The sequence below is a fragment of the Abramis brama genome (genome assembly GCF_963993115.1).
Source record: "Abramis brama genome assembly, chromosome: 5".
NCBI classification, from domain to species: domain Eukaryota; kingdom Metazoa; phylum Chordata; class Actinopteri; order Cypriniformes; family Leuciscidae; genus Abramis; species Abramis brama.
The window spans coordinates 17,765,346-17,789,321 of record NC_139967.1 but is presented as its reverse complement, the minus strand read 5'-3'; the positions used below and the strand labels follow the sequence as shown (position 1 = coordinate 17,789,321).

At 37.4% G+C, this 23,976-nt stretch overlaps 1 protein-coding gene across 2 annotated transcripts; it reads right to left on the bottom strand.

Annotated features, from left to right (window-relative positions):
* Nucleotides 1-178: 178 nt before the first annotated feature.
* On the bottom strand, nucleotides 179-23,976 carry ak8 (adenylate kinase 8). 2 transcript variants are annotated; one of them, XM_084113488.1, is made up of 14 exons: nucleotides 23,901-23,976; nucleotides 23,082-23,167; nucleotides 22,918-23,002; nucleotides 22,547-22,596; nucleotides 22,004-22,111; nucleotides 20,833-20,901; nucleotides 16,733-16,814; nucleotides 16,497-16,568; nucleotides 15,873-16,076; nucleotides 13,106-13,237; nucleotides 12,569-12,658; nucleotides 9,195-9,336; nucleotides 1,148-1,228; nucleotides 179-1,035 (listed from the first exon to the last, which is right to left on the bottom strand). In XM_084113488.1, exons 2-14 carry the CDS (start codon nucleotides 23,163-23,165, stop codon nucleotides 777-779), a joined length of 1,458 nt encoding a protein of 485 aa, XP_083969614.1. In that variant the 5' UTR covers nucleotides 23,166-23,167; nucleotides 23,901-23,976; the 3' UTR covers nucleotides 179-776. The 2 variants fall into 2 exon arrangements, with proteins under 2 accessions (XP_083969614.1, XP_083969615.1); XM_084113489.1 differs by having other exon boundaries at nucleotides 23,082-23,215; nucleotides 23,901-23,933.

Here is a 23,976-nt window from a genome sequence, read left to right as displayed (position 1 = left end):
GTTAATTAATCATACGTCGAATTAGCATGTGCGATGCACTCTCATGAACTCACACACAGTCAGGCGGCAAGAATGACTACATCAGTTGAGTGATGTATTTTTCCATGATGTATTTGGAGACATGTCAGTGTTCATTAAAATATAAGATATAACTATGACTAAGAAAAGAGAACTAAAGTCAAATTTAAAAGAATTTTATTAAGTAGCCTTTCAGATGTACAAATGACAGGAGAGAAATAAAAGCACAACAAACAGATCTAGAATTTGCATTAAAGCGGTGTATGCTTAAAGGGATATTCCATCCAAAAATAAAAATTCTTAGATGTTTATGACTAACTTTCTTCTGTGGAACACAAACAGAGATTTAAATGCAAGTCCCTCAAAGTCGATGGCTCAAAAACCATGCAAAACTAACACAACGGTAATCCATACAATGGCAGAGGATGGGTCGATGTCTTCTGAAGCAAAACGATAAATGTGTGTGTAAAAAAATGACTTTTTAAAACTTTTACACTATAAATCATTTCAGAAGATATTGCTTTATCCACTGGGGTCGTATGGATTACAGTCGTGTTTGTTTTGTGTAGGTTTTGAAGCTTTGAGGGACCCATTCACTTGCATTATATGGCCTCAGAGAGATTGATTATTTTCTAAAAATCTCCATATTTGGTCCACAGAAGAAAGTCATTTACATCTGGGAAGGCATGAGGGTGCGTAAATTGTGAGATAATTAAAATTTGTAGGTGGAGTATCCCTCTAACAGCGTTTAAAGAGGATTAGCCCTCATATGTTTCTCGGTTAGACAGGACTTTGGGTAGTCGGCCCACTAGCCTACTCTCCAGTGACTCAAACACGGTGTGTGGGTCCTGGTCAGCATTGATATACACTGCCTGTGGGTAAAAGGCCTGCAGGTCCACTGCATGGCTCCTGTAATCCTTAAGCCTTTTTAGCAGCCGTGCCTCTGAATTCCTCGGGTCAAACCGAAGCCGGGCCTGCACTTCTGGACCAGGGGCGGGTTTATACACGGTGTGATACCTGCAGAGTTCAAACGCAACATTCAGAACGCATTTATGTTTTTAGTCGAACCTGAAGGAATGGTTTCTTTGCATACAAATTTACAATTTGCTAAGCAGAAGGTCCTTCTCACCATTCTCCAGTCACAGGATCCACACTCCTAAGTGTTACCCTCTCGATAGCAATGTCATCAGTCATCTCCAGGAAGAAGACCCTAGAGGGGACAGAGGCAGAGATCACGTGGAAGTCTGTCATGAGATCTGTTATTCTCTCAAATTGCTTGAGTAAAGATATTGTTTGGTAAATATATTATATACCACACACACAAAAGGCACCATGGTCTAATAAAGACTGATACAACTTCATTCAAATATAATGAAAGACAAAAACCCACAAATAAGCTTGGGAACTGGATCCATTAAAGAGAGAGAGAAAGAGAGAGAGAGAGAGAAAGAGAGAAAGAGAGAAAGAGAGAGAGAGAAGGGGGGGGGGGGGGGGGGGGTGCGATCAGTGTAGTCCAATAATAGAACAATGATTTTTAATGAATCAAAAAAGAATTTAATCAGTATAATCTGACTTTTTGTTTTTAGAAAATCAACCAATCTTAGCTTAACTAACCGTGAGACCAGTCATATAGTTAAAGATAAGCATTATGCGTTTTGTCAGTGGTATTTTATATAATAAATGAATGCAATATTCTACAAAAACAGCCAAAAGAGTGGTAATTAAGTCTGTGTAAACATACACTATTTTTCAAAGGACTGGCATTAATAAAACTTATTTCTTTGTAAGAAATTAATACATCTATTCAGCATTAAATTGATCAAAATTGCCAGTGAAGACTTTTATAATGTTACAAAAGATTTTTGTTTCAAATAAATTCATTCTATTCATCAAAGAATCCGGAAAAAGTGAACCACGATTTCCACAAAATAATAAGCAGCACTACTGCTTTAATAATAAGAAGAAAAGTTTCTTAAGTAGCAAATCAGCATATTAGAATGATTTCTGACAATTTAGAAATAAATGACATTTTAAAATATATTAAAATAGAAAACAGTTATTTTAAATTGTAATATTTCACAATATATTTGAATCACATAAATGCAGCCTTGTTGAGCTTAAGAGACTTCAAAATCATTTCAAAAACATGAAAAAAACTTTCAAACCTCAAACTTTTGAACAGCAGCGTACCTTTAGCAGAACCAGAATTGTAAGAGCAACTTTAATCGTCAAACTCATTATGATTCTCAAAATGTCTTCAGAAATCATAACATGTCATGCGAAAACCATATCAATCCATTATTCTATTACATATAGACTCCATCTAGCATTCAAAGAGAAATCATCATAATGTGCTAGTATTAGAGCTAAATAAATGATGAAGGAAATAATGGAAAACAGGGATACTCTCCTGGGTCATGAGAGGATTTCAACAGAGGAATGTTAGGGTTTCTACCCAGGGGTCATTGTGTTTTGACATTGTCCAGACACAAAGTGGGCCTAATGGTGTGGTCAGGTGGGGGGGGGTTTACATGCCAGTCTTATCCCAAATGATTTAATCCAAGCCTCCAGAGGACAGGGACCTCACAGCCTCGTCCACATTATTTAATCTTTAGCCACCTAAACATTTTACACAGACTGAGATTGTGGTGAGATGCGATTTCGGACCAATTCAAGCTATAGATAAAGAAAAACAGGAATTGTACATCATAAGGCCTCCTTTTCAACCAAAAGGGGTTGAGAAACTAAGGAAAAAGGGAGAAAGAGATCTAAGTTGGTGCTTTTGATAAAATATTTAAATGTCTGTGATCCTGGCTCTCAGTACCACTGTGAACCACGGGGCCATCTGAAATGGACAAAGGAGACATGGTGCTTTAACTGACTATTAGTCTGGACTGAAAATGCTAGATACTTGAAGTGTTTAAGAGCCATAATAGTGTGTGTGTGTGTGTGTGTGGGTTTAATCATTTCAGAAAAAGGTTTCTCTCAATTTTTAATGAATATTTGTCTTAAAAAAGAAATAATAACTACTCTGCAAAGCTATTAGAATTAATATTTATGCTTCCTCATGAAATATTTATAAATCTGTAGGAGCAAAAGGATGGTGCGTTGTGTCTGGGGCTGGAGGATGGGAGGGTGGGGGCTTGTGTTCGTCTTTCTTCTCATTCCCCCCACTTTTTATGTGGGGGGAGCTGTACAAGATGAATTGATTTACATTAGATGTTTCTTAGATGACAGCTTGAGATCCTCTAACAAATGACTGACTAAAACAAGGCAGATAACAAGAGCCTGACAGTCCTCAGCTGCTACAAATGATCCTGAATCTAGTCTTAGCATATCCTACCGTCAGTACGTGTGTGTGCGCGCAAAATGTGGTTTCTATTCTTCCACTGGTATACGGTATACATTAAGTAGATGGTGGTAACCTTTGACCCTTTTGTTCTTCAGTTTACTCGCTGAGCTGAAGTGATCCAAGAAGGTCTCTGTCTATCCGATCTCTCGGAGCGCTGCCGCTCCCGTCGGCCCCTCTGCCTGCCTTTCTATCTCTCCAAATTAAGAAATTAATGAGGGAAAGATTCTTTACAGGTGGCCACGGCAATGTTTACCACTGATTAAATTGTAATGCTGCCCCTGCTGTATAATTGATAAGCCAATCAGAGGAAGTGTTGCTTGATTTGATGGGGAGCGGACACATGAAATACGTTTTACTAGTAGAGAGCTAGAGCTCGGGGGAGAGAGAGAGAGAGAGAGAGAGAGAGAGGGCAGGGCAGGGCAAGGCAAGGCAAGGACGGGACGAGAGCAGGTAAATGGGCCAGACTCTTAGATTACATGGCTAATTGCTCTTCTTTATCTACCTGTCACAGGTAGCCATGCATATTTCAGAGCTTCCAAAGACTCTGATTGTTTGCAAGTGTGTCAAGGCTGTAAGAGGCTGATGACTAGCCAAACTGGAGAGTAGTTAAAGACTGGTAGGAGGGGTGGGAGTGAGACCAGCGAAACTAAAGAAATAAAAATTACCTGCTGTACAGTCTGAGAATGATCATGTATGAGGGGTTTGGACATGGGTCCAAAGAGAAGCTCAGGTATTATGCTACCTTTCCTTGAAAGTGAAAATGAATAAGGGCGGTCAAACTTTATGACAAAATAAGCCCCATAAAATTGATCCATATGGCCTGTATTCTATATTTCAGGTCTTTTGAAGTCAAACAATAATTTTGTGAAACAGACCAAAGAGTTGAATTCAAGAACCGGATCAGTTTGATTCATGAATGAATCATTGGGACATGTTTATTGAACTGGATCAAATGATTCACTGAAAGGATCTGAATTAAAAGAATGATGAATCAGACATTCCTATTCACTCATGACTAGGGCAGATGTCATGATTTGCAAAGGATAAAATTTTTTTGTTCCTCACGGAAATCTACTGCAGCTTCAGAAGTTTTGAAATATAGCTGTAAAGACCCATTTATAATACTTTTATGATACTTTTTGTCATTTCAATTTCATTATATGAAAAAAGTGGCCAAGATATTTACCTAAAAAGTCATATAAGTTTGGAATGATGACAGAATTTTAATCTTTTGAAATTAATCTGTATCCAGTGAACCAGTGGTTCTCAACCAGGCCTCAGCAAACTTCCAAGGGGGAATTAAATGAATTATAATTATTTTAAATAAGAGAAAACAAGCATTAAAATATGCTACTTTTAAATAGCTTAATTACTGTAATTAGCCTAATTTCAAAATTGTAATTTCTAGACCTGGAAATGAACAAAATCTTATAACTCCATGGGCATTTTTAATGATGAATATACATTTGTATAGTTATTTTCAAGATCTAAAATATTTTAGCGTTAAAAATTGGGAATAAAAATATATATATTTTTTTTTAGAAATCCTTATCCAGTAAATCACAAATCTTCAGGAAAAATCTTCAAAAAAGGCCTTAAAATATTGTCAAAAGGTTGAATACCACTGCCTCAGACTTTGCTGTACATAACAATAGATAATTATTTTAGATGTCCTTCTTAACAAAGTGTCATACATCCATGGCTAACTGTGACTGATCAGCTTTTGAAAGAGGATCGGATGATTGCGGCATGAGAAACCAGAGCAAAGGCATCTTCATTTATCTGATGAGGTAACTTCATTAGCGAGCGTCCTTTTTCCTTTTCTTCCTCTTTCGTCTTTCATGGATCAAGTAACTTCCTTTACATGACAAAAGACTATGCCACTAACTGGAACAGACAGCCACTACTCTGGATCGCCTGCAACTACAACTTCAGCAAGGCAAACAGGTCATTACTGTATGTATATTTAAACAACACAAAGCAAAATACAATAAAACCAGAGCAGGTTTTATTCTGGGTTAGAGATCGCAAACCAAAACTGGACCAGTCAGTTGTGAGCAAAGTGATACATGTCTGATGCAATAAAGCCACTACCCCTGTATCTCTTGCTTCAAATTATAGCAGTTTATAGTGACAAAATTACCTATCTTTTGCTGCTAATTATTTATATACATATATTTATATGAATTGACAAATAATATTGAACTTTGCATTTAAATAAATATAATTATATACATATAATTACAAGCTTTTAAACTGATTAAGCTTACGTGTTTCCTTTTTAGCTCTTTTTGAGCCTATATAAATTCTTATTATTTCAATTCAGTTGATTCACTAGCATTGATAGAGTCAGATATATTCTTTCAGCTACCTTATCAAACTTCCGCTGCAGCAGCAGTGTTTATTCCTGCCTTGTAAATGCATTTAAAATTCATAATATATTTCATAACGATCTCTTAATCGTCATCAGAGAAGTGAATTGCACCGGCTCTCTCTTGAGAAGTCAATCAAACTGATGGTCTCCATGTTCCGTGTGATTGGCTGTTCGCTGCACGTCACACTTTCAGGTGCTCGCGCTCCACAATTAATCACAAACTCTGGATCAAACCCTGAGTTGACAGAGAATGTTTATTTCGAGCGTTGTGAGCCCACTGAACTTGATCTAAACAAGGTTGGATTCGAATGGTATTGTCAACTCTAAACCTACTCTGAAACTGCTACTTCATGCAACAGGCCTCTGGAGTCACACAAACAACATTGTCTTGGCACTTATCGCAGGCAGCGACTCTCTGTTAATGGAGCCCTTTCAGGAAATGGGTAAAGGGATCCACTCTGTCCCCTCTCTCTTCTGCCAGTGACACCTATTAAATGCCCATGCCCTGGCACTGCTCCAGGAGGAGCTGACTTATTCATCCTCACTAAAGCCTGGTAACCAGAGAGCTGTTAATTAATAAAGCTGTCAGGTACAGCGCCGCCATCGGGCCATCATTGGCCCATCTGAAACATTATCTCCCCATTGTTTCAGGGCCAGGCTAACCGCGGCCCTTCGAATCAATTACGCTAATGCTATGTAAATGAGGTCTCCTGCCATTAGCCCAAACAACAGGGGCTGTTAATGGAGGAAATAAGGCCTTGCTATGCTGAAGCGGCAAGGGAAGTGGACACCATGTCTGCTTGCTGACATCTGGGATCAAATCTTTATAGCAGAGAGCTTATAAAAACTTAGTAATTATGATGAGAAATCATGATTAGAAACAGCAGGACATGAGAACAGGTTGAAAAGGGGGCCCTGCAGTGAACAAGTAGATTTTTACTAAAGTTACTGCCAGTGTTGGATGTAACGCATTACTTATGTAATCAGATTACTTTTTTTCAAGTAACTGGTAAAATGACGGATTACTTTTAAAGTCCCCCTGTGGTGAAAATCAAGCTTTTAATGTTGTTTATATGGTGTTTTTAATGTGCTTTAAGACAAACCATGTGCAAATTTAAAAGTCAACTCCATTGCTGACTATTTTCTCAAAACTGCAATGATCTAAAGACCCTCTCAAAAAACGCGGTTTGAAATCGCTGGTGTTTCTGACGTCACAAACTACCTTGTAACCAATCACGTCAACGTGTGATCATCAACGAGTGGATCTTTGAGCTGGTTTGAGTGAGTGGAGGCTGGGCTAATTTGCATATTCATAGAACCGCGTATACAAATGAGGCAAGGGTGTAGAGTTACATTCAAGCTATTTTAAGGCATGACATTTTTTTTCAAGGAAAAAACTTTTAAATATGGTGAACAAAGATAGTTTTAAGGGATACAATTATTGACTAGAGGGGGATTTAAATTTACAACAAAATATCTGATTTACTTTTTAAAATAAGTAAAGCAAGTTACTTTGTTTTCCCATTTATTGACTGACAACCCTTCTGTCCTCAAGTTGAGAGAAATCGTGAGTAAATTGATGGTTATTGTAGTTCTAGACTAAATGGCAAAAACCCCCCAAAAAAAACGATTCAGAAATCCTCAAAATGAATAAAATCAGTGAAATGCTAAATCAGAATACTATGCAAACCTCCAATAATTAAATATGTTAAATAAAACAAATATTTTATGCATTTAATCTCACTTTATTGACCAATGTACTTGCTGCTGACCTTCGATGATTCAGTTAAAGCAGCACAATGCAGCTTTGCCGATTTCTTCGCTGTTTTCTCGCTTTTTGATCGCGGGTTTCTCAATAGAGCTCCCCCTACAGCTTCGGAATAGGTATTTGACAACACTGTCGTCAAAACTCGTTGGCGACTCGCCCCCCTCCCATCTTCTCCCGCTGGTCATGTGCATTTGTTTTCAAAGAACCCGGCGAACGCACGGAGCCATGTCCACTGAGGTATGTATGATACACAGAAGGCTAGCAAATAAATGTTTATATAGTGTATGTGTGCAGTGCCGTAAAGCAATTTGTTACATCGCGAGACCTGATATCACGCGATACTTCCTGACGCTCGCCGGCCCAAAGTTGCAGGTGTGTTTTTTCCGTTCACAGGCGCTCGAGGGGTGCGAGACGACCACCATTCAACCCGAAAAATGTCATATAACCATTCCAATGACTCCGAAGCTGTTCGGTTAAGGTAAAAAAGTTACTTAGTTCACCTTTAAACAGAAAGGATTGTTCGAGCTGCGCCCTCTACTGTACACACGTGAATTTGCATTTCCTTCAGCCTTATTATTTACATTTTGACCAAAATATAGAACTTAAAATAAAGAACATTTGCCCAAAAATAAAACTTTTTTGTTATAAAAACAAACAAGCCTATCCCAGGTGATAAAAAGTAATGCAAAAGTAATGTAACGCATTACTTTTCTTTAAAAGAAAGCAATTTTCTAAGTAAAGCAATTAGTTACTTTTTAAGGGATTAACGCAATATTGTAATGCATTACTTTTCAAAGTAACTTTCCCCAACACTGGTTACTGCACAGATTTGTGCTCCTGCTCTTGTTTCTGTGTCAAAGGAGACAGAATTGGGACACGTTATTTTCACTGATGACCTAACCCTCAAAGTGAGCTCTCTAATGAGGGGACACACACAGAGGACAGGTTGTATAATCTAAGTGCCATCAGATCCTCCAGGGCAGTTGAGTTAAGGGTAATCTGAGAGGGCAATCTGAGCCCTGCAGTTACACTCACTATTTAGGATAGCTGAGGAGATGCAAATCACAAATAATAAGCATAAAATTCACAGTGCAGTTTCTAAAATTCTCTAGTGTTTTGTTTTCATTAGCTAAACACCAATGTTTACATCTATGCCTGTCACTGGTTTAAAGTGTTTGACAGGTCAATGAATGGGAATACAGCGGATAGATGATGCGTAGGTTGAAATCGATACAGGAATGGAAAGATGAATTGAATGTAAAAAAGTGGTTCTCAAAGTATGGCACACCCCCTTGCTCTCAAATATAGTGTACTTCCTTAATTTCAAATATGCCATGCATGCCCATTGTGATATATACTATCATTAAAAAGTTGGTAAGGTAAAAAAAAAAAAAAGAAGAAATTAAAACTTTTATTCAGCAAGGACTGATCACTGTAATTGTAACAATAATTACATTGTTATGAAAAAGTTATATTTCAAATAAATGCTGTTCTTTTGACCGTTCTATTTCAAAAGATATTCATCGAAGGATACACGAGAAAAAAAAGAGAACCACTGGAACAAATCATCGTGACAATAGTTTAGATCCCTGTGCAGTCATATGCCTTTTATGGCATGGCAGTTAACATGCTGAGTTTCAACATTTATAGACATTTAAATCAGTTTATAGTGACTGATATACCTGTTTGGTAGGAAATTAGACTCTTGGAGTTTTTCTGCCTGCTCCACATCTTGAGGAAATCCATGGAGCACCCAGCCTCGTGTGGTACAGTCCATCCTGCTCAGTCTCTCTTTAAGGATCTGCAGGACTATACTGGATGGCACTGTATGGATTAAACATAAATACAGCGATATCGCAATACAGTTATCATCTATTTATACATTTGTTGTGTTTTTTCCTAATTACATGACAGAAATACAACAATGCAAACAGCAGAAGAGAAATCTCATTAAGGCAAACTTGGAGAACCAAGAGGTTCAGACTCCTGAAAATCAACTTGCTATGTCCTTTGAATGACACTCGTCCTATATACTGTAAACACGGTGTTCAGATGGGGTTACCCCACGAGACACGCACACAAACACACCTGCTTAGCATTTTGTTTGAAATACTGCATACGTTCCTCCCTGTAGGATGTGAGATCACAGTGTTATAGATCTAACGGACGTGAGAAAGGCCTTTCATTTGTTTACTTTTTTCCAGGTACTATGAAGAAGACTTTATAGAAAAAGAAAAAAACAGTACGAGAACTTTTTGAAATATGAAAGTTGTTGATATAGGGTGCCGTTTTAAGGGTTTAAAACCCCAAATAAACAGTAAAGTTGATCTGATTCGAAAACACATGGGCAGAGGCGGACAGAAAAGGAAATTAATATTTCACTTAAACTGTGTGGAGGCCATCTAGAGCGCTGGAGCGCCCCATTAAGAGGATTAAATTAAAGGAGATGGTCTGAGCAGAACTGAAACAACATCATCTCCATACAAAGCATCAGCGATCTCATCATCAAGCTGTATTGTCAAGGACGTGCCTTTTGTTTGCATCTGTATCAAATCAAGGCGGTTTATTCAGATGTGAGGTGATAAATAATTAGCAGACACGGTGTCATTTAAATTCATGTATGTACATTTTGTCTTTTGAAGATATTTCACGGGTCCCTCTCAGAGTACAAAAGCAGTCAACTGCTGGCTGACAGGCAACACGAGCGAATTGTTTAAGGGGATGATGGCACCTCTTAAAACTGATGGACAGTGCGGTAGAGAAGGGTAGCGTTTGTAATGCAGCGGGAAAACTAATGAGAGTGGCGGAGGACAAACAAATAATGAGGGTAAAGAGAAAATAGAACAGCATTCTTTAAGGAACGCAAGCTGGCACCCAGGGGGGTCCCTGCAGCTGGTGAAAAATTAAAGTCGACGGTTTCAAACTGTCCAATTTCCACATCAAACACGCACAGCCTCTTGCCTATCTCTGCAGCCCTGCTTCAAACATCAGGCAGCCTGGAGAGGCTTCCTCTTCTTTCTTTCTTTCCTCTTCTTCACTTCTGCTAAGACTTTTTTTTTTTTTTGGTTTGCTTAATAATCTGGCTTCTCAAATCCCAGAAGCACTGAACTGGTTACACTAGCCACCATCTCTCCATCACCTAATTATACCCCTGTGAGGCCATTAATCAACTTGTAAATTATTTAGGCAAGCTCTCTGCCTCAAATACTCAGTCGCAGAAAAAGGGGGGAGAAAAGCAAAAGGAAGGCACAAAAATCCCCCTCTCCCAGGATACCGGAGCCCTGTTCAACAAGGCAATGAAATACGAGCTAACAAAACATTTACATAGCATTTCTTATGCACACATTGCTACTTCAACAAACACGCAACATGAATTTACAAACACAAGTTGCACGTGACAGATACTGCTAGAGCTGAAAAGATACTTAACATGCTCTGACAGATATGACAATCACATTGGGTGTGCATGTGTACTTATTGGAGGTAGATGGATCATTAAAAAAAAAAACTGTTTTAGTTGAGTCAACTCTCAAGACTTCAGCATGAGCCATTATAGGTTTTATTTACACAGAATTCCATATATGATGAAGTATGAAATGGTGGCACTTTATAATAACTTTCATTAATAAATCACAAACATTGTATCACACTTAATAGAGAATTCATGTACAAATATTTGCTCTACTATGAATGTTAAAGAAATATGTTTCAAAGTTTTAATGTAATGTTGAAATGTGTTTCAATATACATGAACTAAGGATCTGTTTTAATAATGTTAGTTACGGTTATCCATATATGATATAATTATAATTATACATTGCAGCTGTTTTCTTCCTGTTTATAATAAATCTGCTTTGAAACAATGTTTTCTATAATGCGCAATATAAATATACTTTTATATTATATTATTACATTACATCACATTGATAATGAAAGGTTTCCCAGAGTGTTATGCAAGCTTTTAATTCATGTCAAGATTGTTTTTGTAAGTGTGACGCAACTGGTAAAACAACATCTGGCTGAATTCAGATTCAATTCTCAAACCCACCCAAAACTGAATATTCATTTTCTTTCAATAAAGTCTAATTTTGTTTGGACCCCACTGACTTCTTTTGTGTTACACAGAAGGAAAAAAATCAGGTTTGGACCAACATGAGCTAAAGGCGAGTAAATGATGACAGAAAACTGGGTGAACTATTGATTTAAGGCTAAGGATGTGAAATAAACACATGACATGGTGCTTATCTAGGCGATACAAGTTTGAATCGGGCTTGCGTCATTCCTAGTCCCAATCTCCATCTTCTGCCCATTTTTTAATGTCTTCTCTGTACTATCCCTATCAATGAAAAGGCTATGGATTTATAAAAAATGTTAAATAAAACACACACACACACACACACACAAATGCACGCTTACATTCTGTGCTTTGCATCCCTTGAGAATCTTTATTAAATTAATGAAAACTTGCTCAAGGCGAGTGACTTGGGCCAGAGCGGTGATAAAGGCAGTGATTGGCAGTCCCAATGGCTGAATGCATTCTCTGAGGGGTGGGACTATATTTCTATATATATATTTACTTATGGTCTCTGAGGGATTTAGAACAGAGAGGTGTTGGGCAGACACAGAGCGTGTGAGATGAGAAGGGAATAACAATGATGAGGATGAATGAAAGGTCACAGAAAGTCAAGACAACTAGAGCATTATGGTGTATAACTATATAAAAAAATGGTTGTCTTACAATAGATGCAAAACCTATAGGGTAAGAAGCCAGCAGGTACTGTGATTTTGTTTAGACATCCGGAAAGTAACCAAACATTTATATGATAATCATTTGCACTACAATTATCATAAACCAATATCATATATGTGAATATGTGAAAATATCACAACATGTTCACTGAGCGGACTATTCTGACTATGAGGTGTGTGAGTGGGGGGGTCCAATTATCTGGTCAAAAGCAGGAAACATAACTCTACATCTTACAGACTGGGGTTTGACTTGTTCTGTGTGATTGACCCATTTGGCAGTGGGTATAGAGGACGTAAGGAGACACACCTTGCTGTTCTGACTCCAGGTAGGGTTTAATGAGCTCCCCCATATGGTTCTCATCAGCTGACACAGCCTTCAGAAACTCACCACAACAAACTACAGCAACAGAGATATGGGATAGAACAGAAGAAAGTAAACAATAATAATAATACTTTTAAATTAACAACACACTACTATGACAATGGTTCACTCAAAAATTATATAAAAAATGATTTACTCTCAAGTTGTTCTAAACCCTTGCACTGTTATTTAAAAAAAATGGTGCATTCTTTTTTTTGTGGCCTTTTTGGAGCTTGATCACTATAAACTGTCAATGTATGGAAAAAGATGCATAATGATTCTTTAAAAATGTCTACTTTTGTGTTCTACAGAAAAAAAATAAAGAGCATAGAGGTTTGAATCATCAAGAGGGTGACTTTTACATTTCGGCTAAACTACCATTTTTAACTCTAGTTGAACCTTGCAGATGAGAAAGAGTACAGGTGAAAAGTGACGGTTTTTAATACGAATTAACAGAAGATGTAGAGTTGAGGAGGAGCTTACTGTTGACAATGCCGTATTTCTGAGCAATTCTTTTTGCCTGAAGACTCTTTCCTGAACCTGGGGGTCCAAACAGCAGGATTCTGGGAGTGTAGGGTGAGGCAGAGTGACGTGGAGTACGGACATAGTTCAGCACTGCAGTATAAATACAAAATAACCATATAGGAATGAATGAGAAATTTGATGTGATATGTAACAAAGTGCAGCAATGCTTAGATAAATACATTTTCAGTGAATAAATGAAACCTATTAAAATCTATTGTTCAAGCTGAAATTTAAATGTAGCTGTCAGTGCCACTACAAATGCATTAAAGATACACTATTGTTAAAAATGTGGAGTCAGTAAGTTTTAAAAAAAATGTTTTTGTTTGTTTTTAATGATAAGCCTCTCAACAAGGCTGCATTTATTTAACTAAAATACAGCAAAAACAGCAATATTATGAACAATTATTAAATGACATTTTTCTATTTGAACATAATTAAAAATGTGATTTTTTCCTGTGATGGCAATATGGCAATTCTGAATTTTCATCAACCATTACTCCAGTCTTCAGTGTCACGTGATCCTTCAATAATTATTATAATATGCTGATTTGGTGCTCAAGAAACATTTATTAATGCTATTATTATTATTATTATTAATATTATTATCATCAATATTGAACTCAGTTGTGCTGCTTAATATTGTGGAAATCTTTTTTTCAGGATTCTTTGAAGAATAAGAATAGAAAGTTAAAAAGAACAGCATTTGAAATTATATGCATATGCATTACAAAACATTTTTGTTTGTGCAATCAAACAACACAAATTAAATGTCATTTTCTTCAACCCTATGTTCACACCGTACCATGCTTTAATACAAAACAACACAATGCAGGCACTGGTAGACTATATTGAATGTTTAATGGAGTAAGATAATAGAGTACATTTGTGAGGCTGGTGACAGCCTATTCGCTCAGATCATAAACAGAGATTGCCACTAAACTGAATATAAAGCCACTTGATTAATTAATCATCAGAGGCTTCCTTTCATGTCCACGGGGGCATTTGCTTGTAGTGTGACATCCACATCGAAGCCATCTGTTTGCAGTTGGGTTTCACTCACAACAATGCTGTTTGTCTGGAACCTGCGCTGAGCCGCCATTCTAATGTGCAATGATTAACAACAGCCTAATCATAACTAATGAGTTCCTCTCATCAAGCCCTTTATGCTGCTAATTGTTATACAACAACATGATAAATGCTTAATATGCGAAACATGTTAATGCGCTAAAAGGCTAAGTCAGGGGGAAACTAACAACGTTGCAATCAAACCGCATGCTGAATTAGCACTAAACAGATTTAAGATGACAGCCTTATTGCTGTTTGCTCTTCAGTATGGGTTTATGAATGTTTTATGGCAGAGTTTATCTCAAATATTTATTTAATGTCCTCCATTTAGGCATATCAAGCAAATCAGGTGCAGTTAAGTTATTAGACATAATGGCACACTGTCCTACGGTGTACAATTTACAAATCAAGCTCACAGCGCAAAACCATTAGGCTGGAGGATCGCTTCCTTGATAGGTAATTCAACAGAGCATTTAGGCTTTAATACTAATGTGCCATGAGACTAAATGAGCCTTTATTTCTCCCCAGATAAGCCAAATTTCTATAAGAAATCGAGAAATGGAAAGAAACCAGTCCAAAATTGGATCTGAATTTCTCCCAGCTCATGTTTATGTAGCTTGATCTGGCAAAATATTGTAAAAGTGATAGACAGAGGTCAGTTTATAACATCTCTAAAAATGCTGCCCATAATACACAATGACTGGCAATCAGTTCCATGTATACTCATTCCTATGATAAATATGCATCTTTATAATAAAAAACTGTGGTATGAATTTTCACAAAATGCTGCTAACCTGCCTAATGCTACAGTCAAAGTGATGTATGCAAAGAGCGGTTTAAATATTCACTGCCTAGCTCTAGCTCTACCTCACGACTAAAGGAAGGGAAGTGACAAAATTATTTTGTCAAGTTGAGCGATATAATATTTAGACAGGTTGGATTCAGATGGTTTTAATGTAATTGGCGAGGACCGCGCATCCCTGCCCAGGTTCTCATGGGATAGTCTGTGCCTGCAGAGCTGCCTGAGGCAACCTCCTCAACTGGAAGAGCGCCTGACAAGCAGGTCAATCACAGTCTCTGAATGCAGCCGCTTCACTACTGACCTCCGACCAATAGGGGCGGTAGATGTCTGTTCATCGCAGTAGGTGAAATTAGTAGAAATGTTTGAAAAGCTCTAAATGTGACTCAGTGACCTACCTAAGTCTATCCTGCACACATTTTTAGAAATGCAGCCTATGTTTTGAATTCAAATGGCTTGATTAAATGAGCACCCAATGGAAAATACCACCTAAGATCAGTTTTATACCTCATACAAAGTCAGTAGCTTGACAAGAATATTTGTAAACACTAATTTAAAGTGATAGTTCAGCCAAAAATGAAAATGTTGTCATCATTTATTCACTTATATGTCGTTTCAAACCATTAGACTTGTTTAGAACATAAAATAAGATTTTTTTTGTCCATACAATGGTAGTCAATGGTCACTAAGACAGTTTGGCTAACAAAATTCTTTAAAATAATAATAAGTTCCGTAAAAGAAAAACATTCAGTTTTGGAACAACATGAGGGGTGAGTAAATGACAGAATTTTCATTTTTGGTAGAAGTATCCCTTTAATGCAGATGGACGGCACTGGTACCAGAGCGGGTGAAGATGGTTACCTTGAGAGTAAACGTCTACATGGGGCTGGTCAGCATTGATGGTCTTCAGGCAGCTGTGGTAGGTGCGCCTCAGAGCATGAGCTTCTGTGTGGTATTTCTGCAGCTTTTTGGCTATAAGATCAGCTGGCATCAGTGTCATGGGTGTTTCTAAACGCTGTGCAACCTCTTCACTTTCAGGCCACATGAAGGTGACGTGATATACATCTAAGACATGCAAAGAAAACGTGGGAAAGGTCATCAGATATGATTTATACTCCAGGATATATGCGCTGTGGTAAAAGTATTGAGGGTAAAATATATATTTTTTAAACGTTTTATTTTGACAGCGAATGTCCTGAAAAAGATTCATAAACATGGATCATAAATAAACAAAAGGGAAAATGGCAATTATGTGGAAATGGTGCATCCGCACCATCATAAATCTGCAGGGAGCTCTGGCTTTTGTTCATTATAGCTGGGCTTTCTGAAACCCTGAGGACACACGGGCCCGATTTGGATTCGGCAAACAAGTGGAGCGCTGTCAAGGTCCACAGATATGCATTCTAACAATTGTGCATGTTAGCTGCCTGTCTCGCAGTCCCACTCTCTGAACTAAGAAATGTGTAATGATCATACAGACATTACCTCCTGAGACAGGGTCTATCCTCTTGCCCGAGCTCCTTTCAATCAGGACGACATCAGGAGCTTCCAGCATCACTGCGAGGAAAGAGTTAAAAGAAAGCACTAGAGTTTGACACATTCTCTGGGGAGTGATAGTGAGTCCCACAGAGATATTTGGTCGGTCTCATTATCGAGTCCTGATTCAAATCTCTTGTTTTTCAGTTGGTAACAACACAGTGTTTGGACAACATGCCACTAACCAACATGATCTGGGGTGATGCCTGCTTCTTGTAGACATAGTGCCTCTTCTTGCGTCTTGGGAATGGCTTCCAAAACCCAGCCCTGGAAATACAATGCATGTTATGCACACTTGAAAAGGTACAAACAATTTGCTTTAAACAATAATTCACGAGTTCACACTTACAAATAAGTCAGATAGAATAAATGCGTATTTGGCGTGCTGTCCGAGGAGAGGGCTCCGGGCTCGGTATTCGGCCCGAACCCAGAGTACTCCCCCCGTATTCCTGGCTGTGAAGAAAGAGCCAAGAGTGAGGAGTCGGGGTGGTGGAGGGATGCTGGAAAACTGTCAAGGAATGTTAGGTGAGTTGACAGAGTGGATATATATATATACTTCTTGTCATGCTGATTAGGGTAGATGTAATTGTTTGATGACAAGTAGATTGGATTGATTATCTGAACGTGCTCCTCCAGAACTTTGTTTATAAAACATCATGAAGTCCAACTTTGCTAGTGATAGACAATGCAGACACATTCTGCCATTAACACAGCTGAAACCTTGCATTTTGTCTTAAATAAACACACACACAATTCTCCTGTTTACATTTCTATAAATGCACTTGCTTTTCCCCATGGTCAGCTACTGTGCTTAAATTGTTGGTTAAAATAGTTTTCATATAAACAAAACAATATCCTGCCTGGAAAAAATACTTTAAAAAACAGTAATAGGCTTTGAATGAATAATTTTATATGCATAATTCATTTAAATTGCTGCCCTGTACCAGTGTAAATAATGAATGTATAAATTGTTGTATGAATAAGGAGTAAAACTGGCCCATATGGGGTCTCATGCAGGGAGGCAAATGGAGGGTTAAATCCATAAAAACCTTGAAAATGTGCCTAATTCTCCAGCTCCTCTCCACACTTCTCACTTAGCAATAAAAATAACATAAGAAGAAAGGAAACGCATGCATACCATTCATTAGCTACAAATCCATAAAAAAAATCCTCCTCTCTAATAGTCTCCTAAATCCCAAGGCTTGCTGTGCAATGGTGCGGTAAAATAAAGAACAGTCAAAGAAACCATCTCCCAAAAGTGCTTGTTAGGGGCCAACTTATTACTGCAGTGAATAATCTTAAAATAAATAAATATATGCAACAAACATTTATAGATCTAAGTATTATCAGAGGAGCTGTGGGTTTTTGCTGCTGAGTTTCGAGTGTCTGTTTGATATCAGCCTTTGTTTTTTCAGGCTTTGATCTTTAACGGCAAACCTATCCTTTGCTTCACCTGAACTCAGCGCGCAAGTTTCCTCCCACTTACTTTCCCATTAAGCATTTGATTGCCTCTGTGGCTGGGAAGCCCATGAGCAGGGCCTGACGCACAGAATGCATGAAAAAGGCCTACACAATCTAACTGCCATGAATATAGGGAAAATACAGGGTGGATGTTGAGCAAACTCCAGCCTCTTGAATGACAAATGTCAGTAGTGTGGTGTCTGTTCAGTTTCTTGATGTGCAGCATTTCTAGAAGAGCAATAGTTATTACAGAAATCAGGTGAAGAGCAGATTATATACCAATATGCATCTGTATGTTCAGAGGCTTGACAAGGAAACCTAGGTAGAGTCCAAACTTGCTTCCGTCAAACTACAGTACACACACATACGCTCTACGCACACATTAACTCCCACACATACATCTGAACACAGCCCCACTGCGACTTGCTCCATTCCGTTTCATCCCCACATCAAAAGGGGCCGTGGTGCAGTAGCAGAGGGCTCAGACAGAGACCCCAGGACTGGAACATCTGCAGTGAGGCCAGCTATCACAGGAGGGACATGCGTGGAGCAGATGTCACCAGCCAGCCCAACAGCAGGCAAGGCAGGGGAGCAGAAGCAGCGCCCCGACATGTCACTCACAGACCCCAACGCACAACGGACAGACAATATGGCAGCAGTGGCGGCTGCAAAACACTCCACTTGACTTTAACAATCAGATCTCAATTAGCCGTCCACTGATTCGCTTTAATGTTGCTCTAGTTTTAAAATAAAATAAAATGAACAAATAATAAATGGAGCTGAACCCGGGTCAAGAAATTATTTTAACTCGATATGATATCTTTAACACAGCACTCATAATGCAAAACACTGAAGAAACAGTTAGACATGTCACAACAGTCAAAGCGACAAAATCGAGTGTGTGTCTATATGGAAAAGCAATTAAAAAACTACTAAAAACTAGTACAATTAATGTGCACGTACATATTATATACGCTACAGTTTAAGTTTAGGGTCAGGAAGGGTGCAATAAATAAATGATCAAAAGTGACAGTAAAGCTATGTTACAAATGATTTCTATTGCAAACAAATGCTGTTCAACTTTTATTAAATTACAGTTATTTTAAATTGTAATAATATTTCACAATATCAATGTTTTATAGTATTTTTTGCTGAGCATAAGATACTTCTTTCCAAATATTTCCAAATACCCACCCCAAACTTTTGAATCATAGTGACAATTGCCTTAAATCTTTTATTGCTGTTCAATTGAACCATATGATTATAAAACAACTCCGTAAAGCATTTTTTTGCATTGTGTGCTCTCAAAAAGTTATGAATATTTAATTTCCAAACTTTCCTTTCGATTCCTCCTTTCTCCCTCAAAATAGAATTACAGACACTATGCAAATTCAAACAGCATAACTTTATTTGGAAGCCTCATTAGGGATCCGGATGACTGTGACATGCACCCCATGATCTTTCTTTCTTTCTTTCCTTCCTTCTTTTTTCTCATTTACTTTAGGGTCCATCTTCTTTTTTTTTCAGGACTGAAAGGCACTCATTAAATTGACATTTTACTATAAATCGCTATTCATTACCTATGCTCCCTCTCCTGATTTTCCACAAGAGTACAAGTCTAAAGTTTTACAAACAGCAGCCTCATGAGAGAACGAGAGAGAAAGAATTAAGACAGCTTGAGAAGCAGTGACAGGCGGAGATGAACTAGATGACCTAGATTAGGCATGATTAACATTCATTGTTGCTTAATTTGGAAAAACAGGTAGACAAGCACACACACACACACACACACACACACACGCAGGCATCAGTGGCAGAGCAATTAAGCTTAGCTGTCTAGGCTCCAGTGGTTATGTGACATGTCAATCATTCCATTCTTTGGCCCATTTAAGTGTGTGCGAAGCAAAAGACCATGAGATGAAGGCTCCACATGGTGAGCCAGAGATGCTTTGTCAGGTGTCTAAATCTACAGAGGAAAAACTCTACCTCAATCCTCTGCTCATATGCAGATCAGTCAGGATGGAAAATAATTAAATAACCTGATAAATACTATCAGACAGTTTGCCTGAAGGGATAAACATCCATTACTAGATTCAAAGGAGTTGCTAATCACAAACTACTGAGATTAAAAGGTGAAAGTTAAAGGATGCCAAACGGAAAAAGTTTCGCGATGGGATTCTTGGCTGAGTAAAGCCATTTGCGGAGTTTAGTGAGGCATAAAAGGAGATGCTTTTTTGGAGTCGGATGATTTACATATTCCTCCGTGCGGCTGCACAGAAGAAACTGACACTTCAGAAAAACACACGATCAGGGAGTCTGTGATTGATTGTGTGATTTGACTGAAAGATGAAAGGAGGAATCAAAAGGTGTGAGATCTGAGAGTAAGCGTGAACGGACACCTCAGCGGTGAGGTTCTTAAGTGGCATTAGTGCTGAGATCACATGTAACTGGCAGCCGGTGAGGGGCCTGCTGGTGATGAAAGGTTTTCTCCGAGAACTCTCACCAGCAGTCTTGCATTCACCGAGACCCATCCCAGCAGTCCTCAAGGGAGGCGGAGAAGCACGCGTCTAATTGTTTATCGTAGAAGGTTGAGTGTAGATAAAGAAGAAAATATGACAAATTATTTGGGCATCGCGCTTGTAAACATTACACGCAGTTCAAAACGTGGAGGTTACGTGCAAGTTCAGGATTAAAATATGTTTCTCTCACTGGCTTGTTTCATTTCTCACGTTTTAGACAGGTTGAGTAAAACACGCAGTGTTCATTTTTCGAAATTAATTACAAAAGAAATAAAAGTAAAGAAAAAGAAAAAGCAAGTCCTTACCCGTCGAACACAGTCGGGTTTTGAAAGGCGTTGCTGAATCAACTGGCTCCAGACGTCTTTGGGGACCTTCTATCAGACCAACATTACCGACAATAAATCGCAGTGAGTAAATGATTTAATCAAATTCAATTATTAAACAAAACAAATACAAACACATATATATATATATATATATATATATATATATATATATATATATATATATATATATATAAAATATATATATATATAAAAAAAAATGAATTAAATGAATGACAATCCTGTATATTAATATAATAATAAAGATTTGAAATTAAAACAGCTCTGTACTGATGGCTGTCCAGTCAGATGATCAAATGATAATAAACAACTGACTTCCGTCATTTGTATTTTGATCAGACCAGCATTAACAATAAATCACAGAGGATAAATGTTTGAATCAAATTTAATCATTTAAAAAAATATTTAAATTAATATAATAGAATAGAAATTTAGAACAACTGACTGTCATTTGTGTCTCTAACATTACCTTCTAAACCTACCTGCGATATATCAGTTCTCAGTCCACCAAAACAATCCAATTATTATTAAACAAACACATTCAAATATGCTGTTGAATCTCTAATTATTTATGACATCCTCTGCTGCTTTCATCTCACTCTCCTTTGTGAATTTTGTGAAAATGATAATAATTGGAATCTTTTGGATCGTTCTATTTTAAACTCAAGGCCACGGCGAGTTTAAGTGAGAGGATAATTAGAATAATTAAACCATTGGGAGGCACTTTTCCTAAGCACATCTCTCTCTTTTCTTTTAATTCTATTCAACTCCTGATTTATCGACTAACTAGCCTGCATTGCATTTGCATGATCAGACTTCAGACAAAATCAGTTCTATGTCTTTACAATACCACAGAGACCGCAATTACCGGCATCCAGAGAGTGTAGCTAATGCTGACAACATTACCTTTCCTACTTCCTACATCTAAAATGAATATAATGATCAAGGCATTCCAGACTACTTTTCCTTAAATATACTTTGCAATTAAGTAGTAATACACACAAATACATGCAGACTTCCGTGTTCTAGGCCTGCTAAAAAGGCTAATTTAGTCATAAAACTCTATGGGAAACCTAATAGAAGTAGGCTATATGTGTTTTCAAGAGAAAGGACTGAGAAAGAGAGACCCCACCTGTTTTTTGTCTTGATACTGTGCAGTTCTGGTCAGGTCACTGTCATCCTTTAAGATATCACTAAAAGTTAAGTGAATAGCCTGTGTGTGCTCACACAACTTTTTAGCCTGCGGCAAGACAAAAGAGGACAATCTGTAGCAGGATATAAAATGTAGAAACACTGACAAAAATGAAAATATTCAGAAGCGCATGATGTGCTCCAGAACAGGTAATTCTGTACGGATGAGTGAAGCAGTATTGGAATCTCTGAGGCCTGACGGTGTAACTATGATGAGCATCTTATTTCATTTCACTCTGATGAAACTTACACATGACAGGCCTATTTATATATAAACTTCAAGACTGAAGAAAGCACAAAATTACAGACAAAAAACAAATAGGCCTATATGCTGAGCTATTTACAGTGAGCACAACACTTACTGTATATCACCTTAAGATATAAACAAGAAAAATATAGGCTACGCTTGAATTGTTTAATTGTAGCTTAAAACAAAGTTCAGTTAATTTAGCAACTCAATAATTTTGTACTTAAAATTACTTACTATGGTTCTTTTCCCGGACGCAGGAGGACCCAATAATATGATTCTTGGCACTGAAACAAGTTTATTTGTTAAAATCAATAACCTGTCCTCAATACATTATTGATGCATGATGGCATTGATAGTTAGCTAAGTCTAATAATGTATTTCTATGTGTTTAAAAAAACTATAATTATGATAACTGCCTTTTTATCTAAACAATATTAACAAGTTGGATATCCGCTGCTCCTTCAACTTCTTATAAAATATGATATTATATATGACTGCGCCATCTTGTGGTATGGAATATATTTTTGTAAAAATTAATTGCTTTTAGAAGATAATTAAAACAATAAATAAAGGATTTATCACACGTATAATTACAAAAATCTAACCATCAACACTGTCCCTTTTCAGCAAGTTAATCAGGTATTGAATGGGGTCCTCTGGCTTGTCCACCATCAAATTTCTCAGTAGTGTCTGCAAATGAGTCATTTATTTGAGTAAAATTGCCTTAATGATCATACTTGTTAAACATTGTCTAGTAAAATGTCTATACCTGGACCAGATGAAATATGTCATGTTTCTCTGCATAAATGGCCATCTCAGGAGGGATTCTGAGGGGTCTTACAGTTGCATCCATCACTGCAGTATACACCACACGACACAGAAACTCACCAAAGGCTTGGAAATCTGTAAATAACTGTTTTTTCTGGAAATCTGTTTTTTTTTTTTAAAGTGACTTGGTTCACAAAAAGATAACATTTTGTCATCACTTAAGTTACCCTCAAGTTGTTCCAAACCTGTATGAATTTCTTTCTTCTGCTGAACACAGAAAAAGATATTTTGAAGAATATGGGTAACCAAACAGTTGATGGACCCCACTGACTTACATAAAATGGAAAATCAATTATATGGAAGTCAATGGGGTACATCAACTGTCTGTTTCAAAATCTATTTTGTGTTCAGCAGAAGAAAGAAATTCATACAGGTTTGTAACAACTTGAGGGTGAGTAAATGATGACAGAATTTTAATTTTGGGGTAAACTAAGTTAACTGTTAACCCTTTAAATCAATAAAACACATCAAGAGTGTTTTATGAGGCTAAACCACTGATCTGGGCTGAGAGACTCTCATTAAATTGATTAAGTAACTTAGCGTTAAACAAACAAACTGTTGGTTTTCGGATTGACCTTTCAAAGTCAAACAGAACAAATTAGCCTACTGAATATAGGTTTTCTAATGCAGCATTGCTCTTTGCTTTAACAAAATGAAAATTAACGAATGTTACGGAAACTACGTAGGTAACGTTTTAAACTTGATTTAAAAGAACAAGATGCAGTTTACTGTTCTGATCGCTAAAAACATTTGATGTTACCTTGAAATGTAGTTGTTGTTGATAGGTCGCTGTGCGCACGCGTTTGTTAATGTTTGTTGCCATTGGTGACTTGGTC

What these genes read in the sequence shown, in the direction of transcription:
- ak8 (XM_084113488.1), bottom strand. Translation starts at nt 23,165, where the DNA reads ATGGATGCAACTGTAAGACCCCTCAGAATCCCTCCTGAGATGGCCATT. An exon ending in ACATATTTCATCTGGTCCAG is followed by an intron (nt 23,003 to 23,081) that starts GTATAGACATTT and finishes ACTCATTTGCAG; the next exon opens with ACACTACTGAGAAATTTGAT. An exon ending in TGTAGACGTTTACTCTCAAG is followed by an intron (nt 13,238 to 15,872) that starts GTAACCATCTTC and finishes TTTATACTGCAG; the next exon opens with TGCTGAACTATGTCCGTACT.